The following is a 24,567-nucleotide window of genomic DNA, read 5'->3' on the forward strand; positions in this document are numbered from 1 at the left end:
AACAACTAATAATAATAATATGCTCTTAAATTGGCGCCCATTATAGGGTTGGCCCTATTTGCAATTACAAGTTACGTTTGCATATCCCAAGTTACATCACCCATTTAGGGCCAGCTCATATCACAAGTTACATATTGATTTTGCACATTAATGTGACTAAGGTTGATAGGCCTGTTGTCCTCATTTTTGTTTCCAAAAATGAAGGACCATTACATAAAAATTTTGTGAAAAAAAGAAAAAATTTACTCTATGGCACGCTTCGCGAGGGAGAATTTCGACTAATCCTTGGACTGGCTTAATCCTTAGTCCATCCTCGAACTACGTTTCGAATTTTGTCAAAGTCTGGGTTCGTTTGCTATGTCTTTCCTTCAACTTCGGGTTTTAAAATCTCGATTGCAGGTGGAGAATTTTCTTCAAACTGCAAGTTTTAATGATGTTCATTGTTTTGGTCTTTGTTGGGGAATTTTTAGCTTATTACATGTGCACTTTTATTAAAAAATGAAAACTTGTAATTTGTTTTAAATTTCCCCTTTGTTGTTTTTATTATTTTTATTGTTTTTTGGCTTGTTTAGTTAAAATAGGGATTTTTTGGCTAAATTACAAGTAAGCTTGTAGTTCTCTCCAAAAACCCCTACTTTAATAGTTTTTACATGTAATAGGGATTTTAAACCCCTATTACATATGTGCAAGTAAGTTATAACTTGTTGTGGGGGTTTTATTTCCCTTTTACAAGTGCATAAAACTTGCATCTTTGTCTCCAAAAAACTCGAATTGCAAGGAAAAACGTTTTTTTTGAGGATTTTAGGCAAATTTTTGTGGAGATTTTTTGGGAGATAGAAGGCATTTTGGATTCCTCCCTCTTTTTATGCATTTTCAAACACCTTTCATGCCACATGGAGGTTAAGATTGCTGGTTTTTAGCTTTATAACAGCAGCCACATTTTTTTGCCATTTGGAATGCCACGAATCAGCAATGTTGTGAATCATTTTGGCATGGTATGCTAAGGCGTTGAGGTTAGAAAGAGTCTTGGCCATTTTCCATGCCATTTCTCATGCATTTGCTGCCACGTTTTTCAGTTTTAGGCATTTTTTCAGAAACGTGGCTAGGGTTTTGGAATGCGGTTAATTTCTTTTTACGAGTTTGTCTTTCTTCTTCCAAAGATTAATCATCTTGTTGAAGAAGCATTTTCAGATTGGAGCAAGGTAAGATTTCTTTTCTTCTTGTTTCATTTTTCTAATTTGTAAATATGTTGGTTCTTCCCCAAAAATCAGTTTTGTGAGAGAGATTTTCCCCCTTGATAAGCAATTTTAGAATTGCATTGTTCTTCCCCATTTTCCCTCTTTACTTGTATTCGGGATTTTAAATCTCGATTACAAGTTGGATGAAAATAATTGTTCTCCCCTTACGGATAAAGGATTTAACCATCTTTTGTTTAAGTTCCAAGTTTCAAAGATGAAAATACCCATTCTTTCAAAATGGGGTTTTTAGAACCGGACTACATGTTGAAAGTTCTTCCCATTTTCTTGAAGATGATCTTCCCAAAATCTTTTCATATTCATTTCCATCATCCATACATACCATTTCATCCACTCATTTCACACTTTCATTCATTTTTCCCATTTAAAGTCTACCTGCGGTCAGCCAACCAGAACCCGAAATTGGTCCAAAATGCACTCAAAAAACACTTGAAAATGAGTTCTAAAGGTCCAATTACAAGTGCAAACTTGTAGTTACCCATTACACATATGAAGTTGCATGTTTGTTCCCCGCAATTGCAAGTTAATGCTCTTGTTTTCCCGACACATGTAATGCAACTTCCAAAACCTGAAATTCACTTGTGAGCCCATTTTTGTATCAATTTCTCTCTTCCCTTGTCAGTCCAGTTTGCACACACTGAAATATCCCTAGCCAATTTTTTTTTGAAATTTTAGATCAACTTAATTACAACAACTATATGAGTGATCAATTAGTTCTGAGAAAAAGTATTTGATTTGCTGAAGCAACCCTAACCAGAATGGCACCGTGTGGATGAGCATTGGTCAGAGGATCTTAGTTGCTTATGCAAAGAACTCTAACCAGTATGGCGCCGGGATGGCGAGCATTGGTCAGAGGGTCCCTGAAATCTAGAACTGGAAGGAACTCAACGCCAAGTATGTGCTACCCACTCCAGACGGATAGGGGCTACCATATGACGGAGTGAAACTTAAATGCTTGAATTTAATTGGTTGCAGAAACTGAAAAGACACTCGACATCCAGGATGTGCTTTCAATCCCATCAGGGAGAGGAGCTACCATAGGATGGAGGTAGATAAGATAAGTTTGGTTAGCTTGACAATTACAACCAAGATCACAGTTCAAGACTGCCAATACTACTGGTCAGATTACAGTCAAAAGAAATTCTTTCACAACTTCCCTTTTAGAAGAGAGTTTCTGATTCAACATAAATCTGCACATTCAACTGCGAACCCATGGATCACTGCCAACAGCTCATTTCTTCCTCGTACAATCTTCTTTCCTCCGGAAACTAGTTGCAAAATGCCTTGGTGACGTGGAAACCTGCGAAAGACTCAAACAACACTGCAAAACCCTCACAATGAAAAATGGCACGATTTCCAATGCATTTAAAATGGTACGGCTGGCTGCAAAATACGATTTGTCATTAAAAATAAATGCATGAACCAAACTTGCTGAAACCCTAGGAAATGCAACGCCTAGGTGAGGCAAATGCAAAGAACTAATACCCACAATGCAATTTTTTTGTATTTTCTGGTTGTGAACAAAACATGAAATTAGTCGCGGGAATTCTAGATGCAGAAAACTGAATGAACTATAAGCCTAAATGATTACAATGAAAACTCTGATGATAAACTACGGCTAAATGCAATTACATAGAGAATATAAACACCCTAGTTGCTATCTTTCAAGCAAGAAGAGATGCCTATGCTAGAAGGCTTCCATTCCTTGAAGCATGTCCAGAGCCAGACGGCTGCCCAAATACAAATTCTGCCAAAAGATCCCTTCAATCCTCCCAAGACTCCAATAAATAGCTTCACTTGCCTCCTCAAAACCCTAATTCGATTTCCAAGGCAAACCCTAATCCCCTCCTCAACATGGCGCCATCACACCTAGCCAAAAAGTCAATGAAATAATATAAAAATATCACCTTGGTAAGTTTCGCCATGTTTTGACTTTGGCCAAGGATAAAATATTAACTAAATCTTCCATGAGGGCGCCACCCATAAAGTCCCCCTTTTAAGTGATGTTTTTAAGTTGTTGGACTAGGCCAAGGGGGGATAAGCAACTTTATAATTATAATGATTATTTAATTAAAATAAAGTTACTTGACCACACAACTCCAAAATCTGAAGCTAGAACCTGACCATGCTCCTGGAGTTAACTGAACAGGATGTAGAGATTGCCCGATGCCACGCGAGCCCTGCCAAAAATAGAACTTACTAAAAATAGTAAATTCTGAAAACTGCTCCAAAAACTGAGATGAAGACATCGTTGCGAAGCCCTCTGAACCATCAGAAAAAGCCGACGATGAACCCATCCAAAAAAACCTCCTCAAAAATAGGAAACCCTAATTTTACCCTCCGACTGGCCTCCGAGCTTCCTAGAAAGAGACCAACGGTTGCAGAAAGGATCAGGTTTGAGAAGGGGACATTACAGTCCGCCCTCCCCAAGATTGCTTGCCCTCAAGCAATCGCAACCCAGGATGCTGTAATATCTCATCATTTTCCCATGTTGCATCCTCCAAGGGTAGGTTCTTCCACTTCACTAAATATTCTCTGACAGTTCTATTCCTCAAAGAACGTTCTCTGACACCAAGTATCTCCTCGGGAACTAGAATCAATAGTCCTTCTTCGTCCAACGGTGGCAACTGTGAAGAAGCAACCACATTGTGTCCAAGTGCCTTCTTGAGGTGAGACACGTGGAAGACGTTATGCACTCTGCTATCTGAAGGTAGCTCTAATTCATAAGCTACAGCCCCAATCTTCCTGATGACCCTAAATGGTCCATAGAAGCGCGGTTTCAGCTTCTCAGCTCCACTTTTCTTGAGAGTAGACTGTCTATAAGGTTGTAACCGGAGATAGACCATGTCCCCAACCTCAAAAGAACGCTCTACCCGTCTCTGATCAGCATATAACTTCTGCTGATTCTGTGCAATCTGCAAATTATCCTTTAAGGACCTCATTATGTCTTGACTCTGCTGCAATAAATCCTTGGCTAAAGGGGCTTTGCTATCCCCAAACACCAAATCTGCAAAGCTGGGTGCTTCATACCCATAAAGTGCCAAGAAGGGAGACATTTTGATTGACATATGATAGGTAGAGTTGTAGCAGTACTCGCCTATATGCAGCCACTTAACCCAAGCTTTCTGCTGCTCTGACACATAATTTCTCAAGTAGCCTTCCAGCCACTTGTTCACAACTTCAGTTTGCCCATCAGTTTGGGGGTGATAACTTGTGCTTGGAGTCAGCACAGTACCACTCATTCTAAAGACTTCCTGCCAAAATGTACTTAGGAACTTACTGTCCCTATCACTTACAATATTCTTTGGCAATCCATGAAGCCTAAACACTTCTCGAAAAAATAAATCTGCAACTTGGGCTGCAGAAAAAGTACTGGTAATGGCAAAGAAATGAGCAAACTTGGTTAATCTGTCAACCACCACGTAAATGCAATCCCTCCCTTGGGCCTTGGGCAACCCAGTGATGAAATCCATTGAAATGCTTTCCCATTTTTGATTGGGAATGGGAAGTGGTTGCAGCAATCCGGCGGGCAATGTATGCTCATTCTTATTCGCTTGACAAACAGGACATTCCTGAATGTAGCGTTGCACCTCCTTCTTCAGACCTTTCCAAGAAAACCTTTCGCGGATCTGCCTATAGGTCTTGAAAAAACCTTGATGGCCAGCAACTGGGATGTCATGAAAATTCACAAGGATCTTTCTTTTGAGCTTAGAATCAGCCACCAAAAAGATTCTTCCCTTATAGTGAATCAATCCCTCAACCACCTGATACTTCTCATCATGGAAAGTACCTTCTAAAATGCTGGTTGCAAACTGATTTTTGGCATAATCAGCAAGCAACATGTCTCTCCAATCTGCAGTAAGCTCACACAATGAGCTAAGATGAGGCCGTCTGGAGAGAGCATCGGCCACGACATTATTTTTCCCTTTGACATATTCAATGTCAAAGTCGTAAGCTTGCAGCTTACTCACCCATTTCTGTTGCCTCTCATTTAAATCCTTCTGGTGCATAAAATGCTTGAGGCTATTGTGGTCTGTTTTTACCACGAACTTGTTTCCCACCAAGTACTGCCTGAACTTGGCTAATGCATGCATAATGGCAAGCATTTCTTTGTCATAAATTGAATAGGATCTCTCCACACCCCTCAATTTTCTGCTCTCAAACACGATAGGGTGTTTGTCTTGCATCAGGACAGCGCCAACTCCTTCACCTGATGCGTCACACTGCAACTCAAATGGTTTGGAAAAGTCTGGAATGGCTAGAACTGGACACGAGCTCATGATTTTCTTAAATTTATCAAACACCTCTTGAGCTCTTTCGGACCAAACAAAGGCCCCCTTTTTGGTGAGATCAGTAAGAGGAGCTGCATTCTGGGAATACCCCTTAACAAACCTCCGATAAAAACCACATAGACCTAGAAATCCTTTTAATTGAGTCAAGTTCTCGGGAGGTGGCCAATCCATTACTGCTTTTATTTTCTCCGGATCCACCTTTACTCCCCCAGCACTGATTATGTGACCCAAGTACAATAACTCCTCCATTCCAAATTCACATTTGGAAGCTTTTGCAAACAAACTTTCTGACTCTAGGGTACTAAGCACTACCTCCAAATGTTTAAGGTGCTCATCCCAAGTCTTGCTGTAAATCAGGATGTCATCAAAAAATATCAGCACAAATTTCCTTAACTGATTCTGAAAGACACGGTTCATGCAAGACTGGAAGGTGGCTGGAGCATTAGTCAACCCAAAGGGCATGACTAGGAATTCAAAATGGCCATAGTGGCATCTGAAGGCTGTCTTTTCCACGTTAGATCCCCTCATTCGAATCTGGTGGTAGCCCGACCTCAGATCGATCTTCGAAAAGAACTTGGCCCCATGTAACTCATCAATGAGTTCATCAATTCTGGGAATGGGGTATCTATTTTTGATGGTGCTTTGATTCAAAGCACGATAGTCCACGCACATGCGCATGGTCCCATCTTTTTTCTTAACAAGCACTACTGCTGAAGCAAAGGGACTCTTGCTTGGGCGAATGAAACCCATCTCCAGGAGTTCTTGAATATTCCTTTCTATTTCATCCTTCTGCCTCTTTGGATACCGGTATCGAGTTGTGATCACTGGTTTAGCTCCTTCCTTGAGCTCTATAATGTGTTCTGAACCTCGTTCAGGGGGAGGTCCAGGAGGCAAGTCGGCAAAAACTGCACTCTTCTTTGCAAGCAGTGACTGGATATCAGGAGGTTGATCACGCTTAGCCTCAATGGGACTTGCAGGGAGGATCATACATTCGGCAACCCATTCAACTTGATCATGACGGATCAGTCTTGCCATTCTTTTGAATGACACCACTCGCGGACCTCCATTAGACATGCCTCTTAGAACTACTCTCTTCCCATCTGATTGAAACTTTAACTCCATAGTTTGCAGATTCAAGGAGATCTCTCCAAGAGATCGCAGCCATTGAATACCTAAGACAGCATCAGTATCCCCAATGTGTACTACGTAGAAGTCATCCTTGACTTCGTAGTTTCCCAACTGCATGGTCATGTTTGAAATCTTCTTGGTGCAAGAGATATGAAATCCATCTGCAACCATGACCTTGAACCCTTCAAACTCTTCAGTTTGCAGCCCCTTCTTGGCTACTACAACTTCATCAATGAAGTTATGTGTTGCTCCGGTGTCGATCAAGGCAACAATTCGCTGCCCTTTGATCATCCCACGAACCTTGAATGATTCGTTTCTTTGAAAACTAGAGAGCTGGGCCAAGACTCCACCACACTCCTTTTCATCTCCAGATTCTTCTGGGGCTCTATCACCTTCACTTTCTTCATAATCAGATTGCTGGTCGGATAAATCAGACCCACTTTCACCAGCAGAATAATATTCAATCTGATTGAACTTAACCCCCTTTTGGCAAACATGATCTTGAGACCATTTTTCTCTACACCGAAAACATAACCCTTTCCTTCTAAGTTCATTCAGGGTTTCTGGATCCAACCTGGTAACATTTGGATTGCGGTTCTTGAACTCTTGGTGTTGAGGTCTCAAGGGTGGTCTATGCTGAGGCCTTTTTCCCTTATCCCTTTTCTGAAAGGGGGAATTTGATTGAAACTTGGCCTTAGGAGCAGCCCACTCCATATTCCTTGCCTTTTTCATGGCTTCTTGCAGTGATGGAGGGTCAAAGGCTTTGATCCAACCTTTGAGAGGTTCTGTCAACCCTTCCCTAAACAAAATCACCAGTCTCCTTTCCGTGATTCCAGTCACCATGACTGAGAGCCTTTGAAACTCTGCAATGTAAGCCTCGACCGTACTATATTGTCTCAGTTGAGCAAGCTCTCTGAAATGGATTTCAGGATCCTTCTTCTCAAACCTCTCGATGAGCCTAGTGGTGAACTCATCATACGTTGTGATAGATCGATGACCAAGAGTAATGAGGCCATGGTACCACCACTCGTGCGCTACTCCGTCCAGGTGCAGCGTAGCGAACTTAATCGCTTCTTCTTCTGCCATTGGCCTAAGAGCTAGATAGTTATCCAGCTTCTGAATCCAAGCGCGGGCTGAATTAGTCTCACTCCCGTCAAAGTGTGGAAGGATGACTTTGTTGACAGCTTGGTACAAATCCCCTTGATTGAATGATCTCCTTTGGTCATAATACCTCCCTTGTCCTTTGTTTTTCCTTTTATGATCCATAAAATCATTATAGGACATATCCATTTTGATGTCATCAGGCAGAGAATCATACTTTGCTCTACCGAGTCTCAACTGCTCCACAAATGAAGCATTCTCCTCGGGATCTGGCTGGTTGATTGTAGGTGCCAGGAAAGTGGGTTTAAAGGGTCTGGAAGAAATGTTGGTATTATTAGGCACTATTCGGCCTACATGCTCATCATGCGGTTTGGAAGCACTATACTCTCCTCTATGGCCTGAGTTATTCTGAGGAGTGGTGTTCTGACCCATTTTTCCCATCATGAGGGAGACCATGTCCATCAAAGCATCCATCTTTCTTTCAAACCTCTTCCCGGGACTCAGAGATCTTTCCCTTTCCTTTCCGCTATCTTCTCTGTTGTGGGTGTGCCTCTCATTACCCCCAACTGATCTCTCACCCTCTGCCATATCAGATTCCTGAGAAGACTCCCAGTGAGCCCACAAGACTTCTGAGGCTGTTTGACCCTCAGGAGGCTGATGAAACTGAAATTGTTTCCCAACCTTCTTATCTTCTCTTGCCCAATATCGTTTTTCTCTGTCACTCATAGACAAGTTGCTCACAGGATGGCAGAATCTTGGCTCTGATACCACTGAAATATCCTTAGCCAATTTTTTTTTGAAATTTTAGATCAACTTAATTACAACAACTATATGAGTGATCAATTAGTTCTGAGAAAAAGTATTTGATTTGCTGAAGCAACCCTAACCAGAATGGCACCGTGTGGATGAGCATTGGTCAGAGGATCTTAGTTGCTTATGCAAAGAACTCTAACCAGTATGGCGCCGGGATGGCGAGCATTGGTCAGAGGGTCCCTGAAATCTTGGCTCTGATACCACTGAAATATCCCTAGCCAATTTTTTTTTGAAATTTTAGATCAACTTAATTACAACAACTATATGAGTGATCAATTAGTTCTGAGAAAAAGTATTTGATTTGCTGAAGCAACCCTAACCAGAATGGCACCGTGTGGATGAGCATTGGTCAGAGGATCTTAGTTGCTTATGCAAAGAACTCTAACCAGTATGGCGCCGGGATGGCGAGCATTGGTCAGAGGGTCCCTGAAATCTAGAACTGGAAGGAACTCAACGCCAAGTATGTGCTACCCACTCCAGACGGATAGGGGCTACCATATGACGGAGTGAAACTTAAATGCTTGAATTTAATTGGTTGCAGAAACTGAAAAGACACTCGACATCCAGGATGTGCTTTCAATCCCATCAGGGAGAGGAGCTACCATAGGATGGAGGTAGATAAGATAAGTTTGGTTAGCTTGACAATTACAACCAAGATCACAGTTCAAGACTGCCAGTACTACTGGTCAGATTACAGTCAAAAGAAATTCTTTCACAACTTCCCTTTTAGAAGAGAGTTTCTGATTCAACATAAATCTGCACATTCAACCGCGAACCCATGGATCACTGCCAACAGCTCATTTCTTCCTCGTACAATCTTCTTTCCTCCGGAAACTAGTTGCAAAATGCCTTGGTGACGTGGAAACCTGCGAAAGACTCAAACAACACTGCAAAACCCTCACAATGAAAAATGGCACGATTTCCAATGCATTTAAAATGGTACGACTGGCTGCAAAATACGATTTGTCATTAAAAATAAATGCATGAACCAAACTTGCTGAAACCCTAGGAAATGCAACGCCTAGGTGAGGCAAATGCAAAGAACTAATACCCACAATGCAATTTTTTTGTATTTTCTGGTTGTGAACAAAACATGAAATTAGTCGCAGGAATTCTAGATGCAGAAAACTGAATGAACTATAAGCCTAAATGATTACAATGAAAACTCTGATGATAAACTACGGCTAAATGCAATTACATAGAGAATATAAACACCCTAGTTGCTATCTTTCAAGCAAGAAGAGATGCCTATGCTAGAAGGCTTCCATTCCTTGAAGCATGTCCAGAGCCAGACGGCTGCCCAAATACAAATTCTGCCAAAAGATCCCTTCAATCCTCCCAAGACTCCAATAAATAGCTTCACTTGCCTCCTCAAAACCCTAATTCGATTTCCAAGGCAAACCCTAATCCCCTCCTCAACATGGCGCCATCACACCTAGCCAAAAAGTCAATGAAATAATATAAAAATATCACCTTGGTAAGTTTCGCCATGTTTTGACTTTGGCCAAGGATAAAATATTAACTAAATCTTCCATGAGGGCGCCACCCATAAAGTCCCCCTTTTAAGTGATGTTTTTAAGTTGTTGGACTAGGCCAAGGGGGGATAAGCAACTTTATAATTATAATGATTATTTAATTAAAATAAAGTTACTTGACCACACAACTCCAAAATCTGAAGCTAGAACCTGACCATGCTCCTGGAGTTAACTGAACAGGATGTAGAGATTGCCCGATGCCACGCGAGCCCTGCCAAAAATAGAACTTACTAAAAATAGTAAATTCTGAAAACTGCTCCAAAAACTGAGATGAAGACATCGTTGCGAAGCCCTCTGAACCATCAGAAAAAGCCGACGATGAACCCATCCAAAAAAACCTCCTCAAAAATAGGAAACCCTAATTTTACCCTCCGACTGGCCTCCGAGCTTCCTAGAAAGAGACCAACGGTTGCAGAAAGGATCAGGTTTGAGAAGGGGACATTACACACACGATCTACCAAATCAATGGATTAAGGCATGGGCCTTATTTTGCAAGCAATTTTCAAGAATGAAGGATGATACAAAGAAGAAATACAACAACAATTCATGGTTGAGAGCATAAAATGCTTTCAAGACAAAGATGGTCATGACATGAAAAGAGGAAGGCAACCCGTTCCCTCTTGAAAAGCTAGTACTACCCCAAGCAAAAAGACAAGGATGCAAGTTCCCGTTCCGGTTCAAGATGTTTTTACCAATCCAGAATACTTCAAGTTCTAGCATCCTGAAGCGACATGAAGATCATCATAGACAAAGGATGATGCAGTTAGAGTCGTGTCTTTAGACACATGGAATAGTTTTAGTTATGCATTTGTAATTTTGTTTTGACAAGTTACATGTAAAAGTATTTTTTGTAAAATGCAAGTTACACATTACTTGCACTTTTGTAATTACATGTAAGGCAACTACAAGTTGTGTCCAATTAGGACTGTAGTTGGAATAAGTCTTAGTTAGTTATTGAATGAGTCTTGGTGGTTGAAAGAATCTCTCAAGTTAGTTAGGATCCTCCCACCTTTTTTTCAAGGCTTCTCTTCTATAAATACTTGAGGGGTCTATTGTAATATTTATCTTTTGGAAAGCAAGCAAAAACTCTGCCAAATTTACAACAAGAAGTCTTTGAGCTTATGTATGTGAATTGAAGGTTTTGAAGAATAATAAAGAAGAATTACTCAAATTTTGAGTCTTTGAGCTACATGTTTGAGTTTGAATCTTTTTATCTCTTCTATGCAAAGTGTTTCTAAAGGAGCTTAGTCCAATCTGATTTGAGGTCTTTGAGCTGCAAGTAGAGAAGATTAATTAAAATAGGAAACTCTCTTGAAGGAGCAGCAAGTCTTTGAGCTTGCGTCTATTCTTGAGAAAAAATTACTGTTTGATAAGAAATAGCAGCCAGTCTTTGAGCTTGCATTAGTTCTTGTCTTTGTGTTGAAAAAATAGATTATTCCAATCTTTGAGCTGTTATCTTTTATTCGTTGTAAAATTTAGTATAGCAAAGGGTAGATAGGACTTCTAATAGTCAAGTCTTTGAGCTTGATATTGCTGTCCCGTCCCGAAGGAAGTGACGGAAGTCTTTGCGCTTTCAGGAAACTTCATTTCCTTTCTCTCATTTCACTTGAAAGTGGTTACTGTTGTTGATATTCAATCGCTATCCTTTTCTGTGAAGAGAAAAGGATATTGTCTTTCTTGAAAAAAAGAAGAAAGATTGCTGTCCCATTCTATTTTATTTTCCAAGTTGTAGTTAGATAGGGAGAGCCTTCCCTTAATTAGGAGAGTTTCATACTCACACATTGTGGTTGAAGCCACAATTTTGTTTGCTTTCACAAGTGTACAAAATTTTCAACCAACAAGGCCAATTAGTCACCCATAGGCTAGGCCGGCCCTAGAAGGAATCCGACCTAGCTGCAAACATCAACATGTTAATTTTATATCAGATTGATAACAACAAACACAAAATAATGCAATAAACACACAAAACACAACAATACACTGGGAAAACCTCCCTCTTGGAGGTGAAAAACCCAGCAATTAAGATCTCTGATTATATTAATCAAATTTGAGAATCACTTTACAATTTCTCTTCACTCCTTGAATCCATAGAAGCAGGTTAGATCATCATATTTGTTGGAGAGGAATCTGATCTGCAGTTTGATGGTTCGCTTGGCAGAGAAAGGAATTCGCTTGCCAAGAGGTATATTCGCTGATGAGATCGCTGACCAAGGAGTGATGATTGCTGACTAAGAATTGAACTCGCTGATCAAGAAAATGAGTTTGCTGATTTGTATATGCTCTGCTGAAGAAGGTATTTGCTGATGCTTGAATGAATGAATGGATGTGTGTTGTCGGGAATGATCATTATGTTATGTTGTTATATTATGTTTATGTTGTCGTCGGTAATAATGAGTTACGGCGGTTAGTTAGTTACCCGATGGGTAGTTGGAATCACGACGGTTGTGTCGCACCCCTTCGGGTATTATATATTGTGTACCTTTTCTTCGAAGTATGATCATGTTAGTCGTGTCAGATGTAATGTTATAAGCACTTATTGTACATGGACTGTGGAATTAATACAGAGGCTGGTTATTTAATATATTTCCATTATGTTCTGTGCATTTACTTTCTGCATTTAACCGTTTACCTGAGAGGGCAAACATTTGGTGCCGTTGCCTAGACGAACTCGGGAACGGAAGACATGGATGGCGCACAGACACAACGGGCCTACCCGTCGGTGAGATTTACCCAGAGGCCAACGACGCGCAAAGGGAACAATTGTCGTGGGACGCAGAGCATGATGGCAAGAGGCGAAGGGGAAATTAAACCTTGTAATAATCCCGACACACTGCTGATATAAATTGTGACCGAAAGGCAAAATAAAAATAAAAATAATAAAAGTTTTTTTGTGTACATGGCGTGTGTTTGTTGTGTATGGAAGTGACTTATGCCCAATAGACTAAATAAGGACAAAAATAAAAAGATACAAAGTGACGAATGGGAAGTGGCACAAACCGCGTTGAATCTCAGACAACAGATAGAATGAAGGCGTAGGCTAAGGCAGCTTGCCGAGGGACGATCGGCCGAGGGGTTGCCCGAAGGGAACCCAGGAGGTGTCACGGAGGTTGCGGAGGCAGAGATAGACGGAGAGAATTACACTGTCGTAGGGTTGCCCGAAGGGAACGAAGAAGGAGAGATTACGGGAGGCAAAGGCCAATATTGAACGTGAGATGACGACCGAACGACGGGACAACGAGGTGGCGAGTACATCATCCCGTACGGAAGCGGAAAATAACATCATTGGCCAAATCTTGCAGATAGAGGTGCCGATAAAGGTAAAAGACCTTCTAGACTCTATGCCACAATTGAGGACTGCCATCCTCACCAATGTGCAAAGCACCGCATTGTCGAGTGCACCACAGGTAGGGGTTCCCGCCACCGCATTATCGAGTGCACCACAGGTAGGGGTTCCCGCCACGGCATCGTCGAGTGCACCACAGGTAGGGGTTCCAACCACCGCTTCGAAGAGTACACCACAGGTGGAGGTTTCCGTCAGCCCTTCGACTGACCCGATGTTACTAGCCTTGAGCAGTGGTAGACACCCAGCTGTGGTAGAAATGGGTATCCGTGGGACCATTCTGAAGGACACCATTGTGGACGGGATATCTGGGGTGAATGTACTACCAGAAGAAACATGGAAGCGGCTGGGGAAGCCCACCCTGTGGCCACCCACATTCAACCTGGTGGGAGCGGACCAACACAGCATTAAGCCACTTGGCCTGTTGATGGCCCAGCAAGTGACAATTGGTATGCAACCATTCTTGTTAGATTTCATGGTTATTCCCTCGAAGAAGAAAGGCTATGACGCCATCCTGGGGAGAGCGTGGTTGATCAACGCGAGGGTAAACCACAACTGGAAGAAAAATACACTTTCCATGGAGAAGGGAGGGCGGAAATATACCATTGATCTACACACCCAAGATGTCGGCGAAGAGCTCGCCTCTTCCGACTCGGACTCAGAGGGCTCTAATAAAGGGGAAGGGGGTCCCGATGAAAGCAAGGGCAAGAACGCGATGGAGCCGAACAGTGAAGGGGTGCTCGAATTGGAGGGATGTTCTGAAGATGAGGTATGCTCACTTAACGGGCTTTTCCACTGGCAAATGGAGGATTACGAAATGTTCCAAAGCTACAGGCTCGAAGTAGAGGAACTAGAGCAACCAACAAAGGTGTACCTGCCGGAATACAAAGAATATTGGAAGGGAGACGCCCCAAACCCTGGCGACGTAGATAATTCGAAGAGTGTTGGCAACGATTGGAACCCTATGTGGAAGACCGCAGTCTTCAAAATCTTTATTATTCTTCTTCTTATGTACGGGAAGGAGACCGTGGTCCCTATAGAATTTGTGGTTCTAGGTCTTCGGATGGACATTGAAAATAGATTGGCCACCAACGGGTACAAATTGAAACCCTGCCACGTGAAGCGCGCAGGGGACTCGAGAGGCCGGATGGACACCCGAGAGCCCGAAGGGGGACCCGAGAGGATGGAAGGGGACCTGAGAGGCCGGGCAGGTGACTCGAGAGGCACGGGACAAAAGCAGGAGACTTTTGGGCGAGGAAAACCGAGAAGGATGAAGGGCGATCCCAGAGACAGGGGACCTGAGCCGAAGACTCTCTAAACAACTTTTTTTTAAAAAAAAACCGTACGGTCGTACGAGACAGTTAACTGTACGGCAGGAAAAAAATTGTGAAAAAACACCACCGCACAGGGCCGTATGGCAGATGATCGTACGGCTGGAAGAAAAAAAAAAAGACGTGAGGCCATCGGCTCCACCGTAGGAACCATCGTGCGGTGGGACCACTGACGGTGGATGCCATCGTGCGGTCGTCAACCGCACACCCAGCATAAACCCCCGCACAGCCGCACACGCCGCACAAAGCCGCGCAACCGCTCCGTCGTCATGGTCCGCCGTACGGTGGAGGGATGTAGGCCGCACGGGAAGGTGGCCGCACGATCGGAGGTGCCAGTGTTGTTGTTGACCGTACAGGGAGTGCACCTAGGGCGCTGCCCCAGGACCCCGCGAGGGGCGCTGCCCCTCGACCCCACTGGGGGCGTTGCCCCCAGACCCCTAGTTTATTTTTGAGCTACAGAATACCACGGGAAGTGTTGTGGTTGTCCGTACTGTGAGAAAGAAGCCTGCAGCTAAGCATTGGCGGGGAAGCCATAAGCCGTAGAGGGAGACGGATTTGGAGGTTGTGAACAAATAGAGTTTGAGGGAAGGCATTGTAGGTCCGCGTAGTTGTATGATACCAGGGAGTTATTCAGTTCAGTTTTTAGCCTTTGGGGAGTGTGATGGAGGATTTGAGGTGTCTCCTAGCATTTGTGCCAGCGGATTGTGGCCACCTCCAGGCATGACTGGTACGCTTTGAGGAACTCGAAGTATGTCTCGACTTGACGTGAGGTTGCCTTGGTGGATGCACAGAGGGCTCGGGAGGAGCTGACCACCAGGTTGGAGGCAATAGTCGCGTGAGCCTTAGTTTAGCGTACCCAGGAGTTGGATGCCAGGAGAGTAGCACGGGTGGCTATCGAGGACAAATTGGCTAGGGAGACAGTATCATTTGAGTAGCAGTTGGTGGAAGCTAAGACTGAAAAACGTGTTTTGCAGACAAGTTTGGGTTAGGCACAGGAGGACTGTGATGGCAAAGGAAGCAATATTGGTGAAATCCGCACTTGAGCATCGCATGGTAGCAGAAAAGGGTTTTCAGGGGAGGACGCAGCAAGTGTATAAGATCCGGGCCCGACTAGCGTCAGTAGTTCCTGCCGTTCATCTCTATTTTGTATTAAGTCGTCGGAGTTGACTTCGTTTCTTGGGGGGGATGATGTTGTCGGGAATAATCATTATGTTATGTTGTTATATTATGTTTATGTTGTCGTCGGTAATAATGAGTTACGGCAGTCAGTTAGTTAGCCGACGGGTAGGTAGTTGGAGTCGCGACGGTTGTGTCGCACCCCTTCGGGTATTATATATTGTGTACCTTTTCTTCGAAGTATGATCATGTTAGTCGTGTCAGATGTAATGTTATAAGCACTTATTGTACATGGACTGTGGAATTAATACAGAGGCTGGTTATTTAATATATTTCCATTATGTTCTATGCATTTACTTTCTGCATTTAACCGTTTACTCGAGAGGGCAAACAATGTGTTTGATGCTTGCTTGAACCTTGAATATATATGAGCCTTTGCCTCCTAATACATCCTAGGTTGGCTCACAAGGAGAACAACTAATAATAATAATATGCTCATAAATTGGCGCCCATTATAGGGTTTGCCCTATTTGCAATTACAAGTTACATTTGCATATCACAAGTTACATCGCCCATTTAGGGCCAGCTCATATCACAAGTTACATATTGATTTTGCACATTAATGTGATTAAGGCCGATACGCCAATTAGTCACCCATAGGCTAGGTCGGCCCTAGAAGGAATCCGACCTAGCTACAACTATCAACACTCCCTCTTAGATAGGGAGGAGTCCTTCTCAATATCTGGGTCACACAGTGACAACCACCATGGCTAATCCCAGAGGGTGGGTCCATCATGGCTACTCCCATGGATGGAAAACAAATAAACACAAGTGCCCATCACGGAATCGTGATGTCGTCATCTCAAAATGATGTTCACCATAGCTACTCCCAGAGAGTGTATAAACACAAGTGCTAGGTCATGGAATTTCTCCCATGACATTCACCATGGTTACTCCCAGAGGGTGGATCCACCATAGCTACTCGCATAGGGTGGAACAAGGGCTTTCACCTCAAACTTCTCTTGCAGAGAAGAATGCAATAACAAGGGCTTGCACCTCAAACTTCTATACTGATTGATTATGAGATTGCTTTGGATTAGTTTGATATCTGGCAATCAAACAAACAACATGCATAATATCCGGTCTTGAAGTAGTCAAATACAACAATCCTCCAATCATAGACCTGTATTGTTTTTGATCAACATCTAGAGATCCATCATCCTTGCTCAGCTTACAACCAATAGCCATAGGAGTTCCAACTGGTTTACAATGCTCCATACCAAAGTTCTTCAACATCTCCTTAATGTACTTGGTTTGAGAATTGAAAATACCTTCTTTTGATTGTGTCACTTGAAAACCAAGGAAAAATGATAACTCACCAATCATTGACATCTCAAATTCTTTTTGCATTTCTTCAACAAATCTTTTACAGATACTCTCATTACCTCCGAAAATGATATCATCAACATACACAACCACTATCAACAGTTTATTACTTTTCAACTTTGAAATAAAGATTACTATTTGCTGTACCTTTCTTGAAGTTCTGCTGCAACAAATATTTGTCTAACCTTGCATACCAGGCTTTGGGGGTTCGCTTGACTCCATAAAGTGCCTTCTTGAATTTGCATACAATATTCGAATCTTCTGATAACTTAAACTCATCCGGTTGTTCAATATACACTTTTTCTTCAAGTTCTCCATTCAAGAAAGCTGACTTGACATCCATCTAATATACCTTATATTTCTTATATGCAACAATTGCAAGAAACATATTTATAGCTTCCATCCTTGCTACCAAAGAAAAAGTCTCCTCAAAATATATACCTTCAACCAGCGAATAACCATTACAAACCATTCTTGCATTGTTCCTTGTAACCTTTCCATCTTCATTTAGCTTATTCCGGAACACCCACTTTGTTCCTATCACATTTTTGCCCATCAGTCTAGGTACCAGTTCCGATGTCTGATTCTTTTCAATCTGATTCAGCTCTTCTTCCATAATTTTCATCCAACTTTCATCTTTTCTAGCTTTTGCAAAAGCTTTTGGCTCCAATGATCTGATCTCTGAGTGGTTCTTTTGCACATACTTTGTAGGTGTCTTAGGTGCTTCTTCAGCTTCTTTCTCTTTTGCATTTGTCTCTTCTTTGTCTTTCGAAACTTCCTTCTCTTCCATTGTAATTGGAGTATTTTCTATCTCAACCTCAAGTTCAGGTGCAACTTGATTCCATTGTTCATTCACCTTCACATTCATACTTTCCATAATCTTCTTCAGCCTCTTATTGTAACATCGGTAAGCCTTGATTCTTGTAGAGTATCCCAAGAATATCCCTTTATTTGATCTTGCATCAAACTTTTCCAAGTCTTCTTCATCTCTTCTTATGTAAAACTTGCTTCCAAATATTCTAAAATTCTTGATAGTAGGTGCTCTTCCATGTCATAGCTCATAAGGTGTCTTTATATGATTCAATCTTACTTGTACCCTGTTAAGAATATATACAATAGTATGCACAACTTCTTTCCAATATACATTAGGTAGGTTAATATCTTTCAACATAGTTCCAAACATCTCAACAACAGTCCTATTCTTTCTCTCAAGAACTCTATTTTGTTTAGGAATCATAGGTGTAGATAATTACCTTCCAATACCATGTTCTTCACAAAATTTATCAAATTCATTTGACATAAATTCTCCTCCTCTATCAAACCTCATGCACTTGATTTTAGCATCTACTTGATTCTCTTAAGAAAGTAACCCATGTCATTCTAGAATAATAATCAATAAGCAACATAAAATACCTTTCACTATTTAGTCCTCTTGTCCTTGTAGGTCCGCATAGGTCTGCATGAATCAACTCCAAAGACCTCGTGGTAAAATATTCCCTGTTCTTGAATTTGTTCTCGGTCTGCTTTCCCACCTAACATCCCTTGCACACTATATCAGTAGGTTTACTAATCCTTGGTAAATCTCTCACAACATGAGTTGAACTGATCTTCACCATGTTGTCAAAGTTAACATGTCCCAATCTTTTGTGCCATAACCAACATTCATTGCTCTGTGCCAACAAACAACTGATTCCCCTGTCTTCCTTCACATAGTAGACATTCCCATATGTTCTTATGTCTTCTGCAACCAATCTTTCAGAGCCTCCTTTTATGATCTAACATTCAAACCTGTGAAATTTGAGCTTGTAGCCTTTGCTGCACATTGACTCACGCTCAAAAGATTGTCTCAAACCTTTAACATAATAAACATCATCAATCTTATGCTTACCATCAACAGTTATGGTTCCTTTACCACATATATGTGCTGCCTCCTCACTAACAAACTTTATTGATCCACCATCATACTTTTCAAAGTCTATGAACTTCTTTCTGTCACCTGTCATATGATTTGAACATTTAGAATCAATTATCTAGGCTTTAGGTTCCACTTTTGCATGCAGTCCAATCTTCTCAGTCATTGAACATTCATTGTTGTGCAGAGTACCAAATCTTTCACTAACTGATTCTTCATTTGAGTTATTACCATCTTCATCTTCGAAGAAGTAGGTCTCCATTGAACAATAACTCCTTTTAGACTTCTCTCTGTAATCTACTCTTTTGTTTTTGTCATCTCTCCTATAATTATCTTTTCTCTTGTTATCATCATCTGACCTCTTATAGTTATCCTTCTTGAAAGTACATCTAGAAGCATAATGACCAATTCTTCCACAATTAAAGCATTTAAAGGGTAAGTTACCTTTGTATTTCCCATATTCTTTCTTTAGTCTTCTCACAAAATTTGCTTCCACTTCATCCATGTCATTGACATTGCTTCATTCAAGTTCATCTTCATACTTCTTGGTAACTTTAAATATTGCTTCCTTCTTCTCATTGTGCTACTCGCTAAGTTTGGCAATCTCAAAGGCAGCGAGTGCCCCATATAGCTGCTCCAAGGTATACTTATCCATATCATGACTTTCTTCAATGACAACTTTCTTAGGCTTATAGCTTTTAGATAGTGTTCTTATCACTTTTCCTACAAATTCACTTTCTTCCATTGTTCCACCAATACCTCTAATTGCATTGGCAACCTCATTCACTTGTTGCATGTAGCTTTCAATGTTCTCATCTTCAGTCATCCTCAGTGTCTCAAATCTATGCTTTAGATTCTGCAATTTGACTTGCTTGTTCTTCTCATCTCCTTCATAAATATTGTTCAGTTTATCCCAAATTTGCTTTGCACTTTTGCATCCATTGAGCTTGAAAAACTCTATGTCACTCAGACTACTAACAAGTATATTGTTTGCCTTGCCATCATTTTCACGATTCTTGACTTCATCCATAGTATTAAGAACACCTTGTGGAACAGTATAACCAGTCTTGATAATTTCCCATATTCCAAGTGATAGAGAACTCAAATGATATTCCATCCACGACTTCCAAGCAAAGTAATTTGTGCTATCAAACCTTGGTGCCTTCAAATGGACTTCTTGCACCATCTTTGACCTTCCTCAAGCGGCTAGGCTTATCACAAAGGAACCTTGCTTGGATACGAATTGTTGAACACATCACAGGACTGAGAGGGGGCTTGAATCAGTCTGGACCTTAAAACGCTTTAGTTATTATCCTTTACCCTTCAAACCATAATTAATTTAACACTGCAAATACTAAAAATGAAAGCACAAATCACAACGCACACAAAAACACGAGATTTATGTGGAAAACTCAAGAATGGGAAAACCAGGGTGAGAATCACACACAATATTACAATGTTTTATGCTCAAGGCCAAGGAGCACACTACACCCGACAGGACTTGCAAAACTAAGGCTGCCAAAGGATTCACTGTCTTCCGGTAGGTACAGGGAATAAAGAATTTTAATGAAAAGATCTCCTGATGATGAAACTATCCTTGAACCATTGTCAAGCGAACGATATAATGGCAAACATCATTGACTTCATTCGTTGTTTCAATATACCGTCGCATTGAAAATATGATCATCAAAACTCTGGACAAACTGAAATTTGCATTTCAGCTACTTGCATATCATTCACATCCAATTCACAACAATCCACATACATTCCATACCTCAACTCATACATCTACACAGCTATTTATGCAAGATTATACATTGAAACCCTCAACTCATACATCTACACAACTATTTATGCAAGATTATACATTGAAACCCTCAACTAGGTTGTCCACGGACAGAGTATACATGAATTACATAAAGTTGACCACCCGAACCAAAACGACACAATGCGGTCCACTCTAGGAGATAAAGGGGACCCAAAAACATCACAACACGCCTAACAAAGTTGATTCTAATGAACTGCACACGCTAGAACATCCACCTAAGTCAATATCAACTGTAATGTGTAGAACAACAATGGAACACATTAACCTGTCAATCCAAACGCATCACCCAATGCAAGACGCACAATGTGGATCTACACACACCACTGTGAGACCCATATCAACATGGTAACTCAACCTCCAATACATATCCAAACCAAAAGGTATGATCCAAATAAAATACACCACTTGAGTCAACCAAAGACTAATATAGCTGACAACATAGAACAACATAATTTCACTTGTTAATCAAACCAACTTCTGGAAACTGAACTAGAACACTGCATCAACCATATGAACATGTCCTCCAAGCCGCAATACTTGAATCACCATAGCGGAGCAATGCAAATCATTCTATGGACTAGTCTTGATAGACAACTTTATTGTTAGCAAACCGCCAAAACCAACTACGTCATTTGAGCAACTGAGAACCTGAAAACATGATAGTGGAACATCCATAGAACATAAACATTATATCCGGAGCTGCAGGCCATGAACATCAAGAACCAGAGGAAAACATTAAATGCTCTTTCTTGCATATTGAAACTTCCACTACACCAACTTTCCATAAACACCTCATATTAACTTAACAACACCACCAAACAACATAGTAACATTTGAATACTCATTTTAAAACCAACTACAACGTTCGCACAACACACAGTGACATCAACGACAACACAAAATAGGTTGACATCAATGACAACATAAGAAACACAACTTAAGTTTTTAAAAAATTGTCCTTTTTGCCTTCCTGCGTTTTGTCATATATTCTTCACATTCTTCTCTTTTAGCATCCAAGTCATTAAGAGTAGATCAGACCTCTTCTTCCAAGTCTACTTCACAATCACCTAGATTGATATTGTCCCAATCATCAACTTGGCAATCATCCTTTTGAAAATTCATCACATTAGTTCCTATGTGATCAAGCACAAAATCTTCTACTGTTACATTTAGAGCCATGAAAGAATTGGCCTCCTTCAAGTGATAAACATTGTTTCCTGTCTGTGTTCCTTCTGCTACCAATCTTCCGATGCCTTCTTTTTGGATTTCATAACCCATGTCATGTAAAATAAGATGATTCCATTTGCTGCACATTTGACTAACATTGAGCAAATTATGTTTCTATCCTTTGACATAAAAGATATCTTTTGTCTTATCCTTTTCGTCAATTGTGATAGTAACTGTAATGTCCCCACTTTGAAATAGAATTTAATAATAAATGATAATAATAAAATTAAAACATTAAAAACTAAATTAAAATATAAAATAATATAATTAAATATGATTAATTAAAAATTAATAAAGTTAATGAAAAGTCAAAAGACATGAAAGAAAAAGTTGCGACTCCCTCAACAATGAGATATAAAAGGGAGAAGAGAACCTCATTTGAGAGGGGGGATAATTTGGAAATGAGAGGTGCAAATCTGATTTAAATAATAAGTGCACATCTGATTATGGAAGGTTGTGTCCCTTTCAAAGGGTAGAAATAATTAAGAGTTGCACTCTTTCAAAGGGTGCTAATGGTGAAAGGGTGTGTCTCTTGCCAAAGGGCATACATGATGAAGAGGTGTGACCTCTCCCTCAAATTGAGAGATATAAAGGGAAGGAATCAAAAGCATCTAGTGACATCACCATTGATCAGATCAGATCAGAATTGTTATCAAGTTACAGGCAGTAACATTTGTGTTCTTGGTGGTATGCATGGGGATAGTGCTAACAGTGATAGCCACGTTGGAAGCAAAAACCGTGGAAGGAGTAGAGTGTACCTAGCATATCCAGGATACACCACCGGCAAGTGAACGGTAAGTGGTTTGCCCTAAACCGTAGGAAATACTTCATGAATAATGTCGTAGAATTCGAATCATACCGCAAGATAAATTAAAGCAGAATAGCCGGTAAATAACAGAGATACATTCTAAATTAATATATCAGAGATGCATTTAGAATCAATGTTGCAGAGATACATTCAGAATTAGCATAATAGAGATACATTCAGAATTAGCATAATAGAGATGCACTCAGAATTGTAATGACACTTCGAGAGACAGAGATACACTCAGGATTATAATATAATAGTGATATATTAGTGATGTTAAATATCAATTACCATAAGATTGTAGAGATACACAGAATTAAAACAGAGGAAATAGAGATTGCTTCAAAGGCAATTTACAGAGCTAGGGATCATTGAGGCATTTCAGAGCAGAATTATATTTAAGTCCCTGATAATGTCTACGATGATTGCTCCCTTTAAAGGAGCCATAGAGACCAAAGGGCAAAATTGAATGCCAAGATTCCAAGAGGAATCTAGAGAGAGATTCATAGGGAATCTCTTAGAGACAATATATATATATATATTGTAGAGGTTAACCATATGCATATGTTAGAAATAGAGAAGCTTGAGCAGGGGTGGGATCTCTGCCAAGCTTTGAGAACATTAATGATTTCACTCATTAATAGAGATCCCAAATAGAGACCTTAGGAGGACGACGTCCTGGGTTGCTCCTAACTGAGAAATATTTCTCAATAGAGGGTTGGGTCAATCCAGGTAAGGTCCAACTGAGTATTGTATCCTTTTTTATAGATAACAATAAATCAATTAACATTATTTGTTAAATATGTAGAATAATGTATGGCATTCTTTCTTGTATAATTGCACAAATAAATATATATGTTTAATTATCTTTCATATTGTTTGTATACTAATGTTTGTTTGTAGGACTTGAATGCCAAATAATCCTGCAACAGTTCAGTGGTCTTCCTTGCTCAGCTTCATCCTGGTTTTGTCAATAATCAGTATTGGAGTCATAAGTGATGTAATTAAATATTATTTCCTTATCCTAAGGTTTAATATTTAATTAATTTGATTATTTTTACTACTGATTAATGACTTTGGAAATTGCGCATAATGTCTCCTAAGTGCTAGGCGAATTATTATGTCTGGAAAGGGATGCCTTTTTTAAAATGGGAGATATTATTTTATTCACCAAAAGTATTTGCGAAGTCAAATCGTGGTCTTTTGCTTGCTTGGCGTGATTTTGACTTATGGTATGGCACCATCCTTGGGTAAATGAAATGCAAATGGGAAAGTTGAATTTGGGTGCATTTGTGAGCATTTGCATTTGGATTTGATGGAGTTAGAAGTTATAAATAAGAGCCTTGGGCTCCCATATTGGTTATCTTATGAAATTGCATCGTTATGTTGCCGGATTGGCGATTGAAAAATCAGAGCTTCGAAGTGTGGCTTCCTAGCTAAGTCTCAGTTTCGTACTTGGAAGATAGTACCTAGCCGTGTCCTTGTATTTCCAAT

The 24,567-nt window shown here is 40.6% G+C and overlaps 1 protein-coding gene across 1 annotated transcript in view; it reads right to left on the reverse strand.

The window, feature by feature from the left end:
- Positions 1 to 20,396, reverse strand: part of LOC131876507 (uncharacterized) — a 55,774-nt gene extending 35,378 nt beyond the window's left edge. The window contains exons 1-5 of the mRNA XM_059221927.1: positions 19,798 to 20,396; positions 19,403 to 19,599; positions 19,187 to 19,294; positions 6,219 to 8,547; positions 3,697 to 6,173 (exon numbers count right to left, since the gene is read on the reverse strand). Of these exons, the coding sequence (XP_059077910.1) occupies positions 3,697 to 6,173; positions 6,219 to 8,547; positions 19,187 to 19,294; positions 19,403 to 19,599; positions 19,798 to 20,396 (5,710 nt within the window). The remainder of the gene's footprint in view (positions 1 to 3,696; positions 6,174 to 6,218; positions 8,548 to 19,186; positions 19,295 to 19,402; positions 19,600 to 19,797) is intronic.
- Positions 20,397 to 24,567: the final 4,171 nt, after the last annotated feature.

Source organism: Cryptomeria japonica, chromosome 6, assembly GCF_030272615.1.
Source record: "Cryptomeria japonica chromosome 6, Sugi_1.0, whole genome shotgun sequence".
Taxonomy (NCBI): domain Eukaryota; kingdom Viridiplantae; phylum Streptophyta; class Pinopsida; order Cupressales; family Cupressaceae; genus Cryptomeria; species Cryptomeria japonica.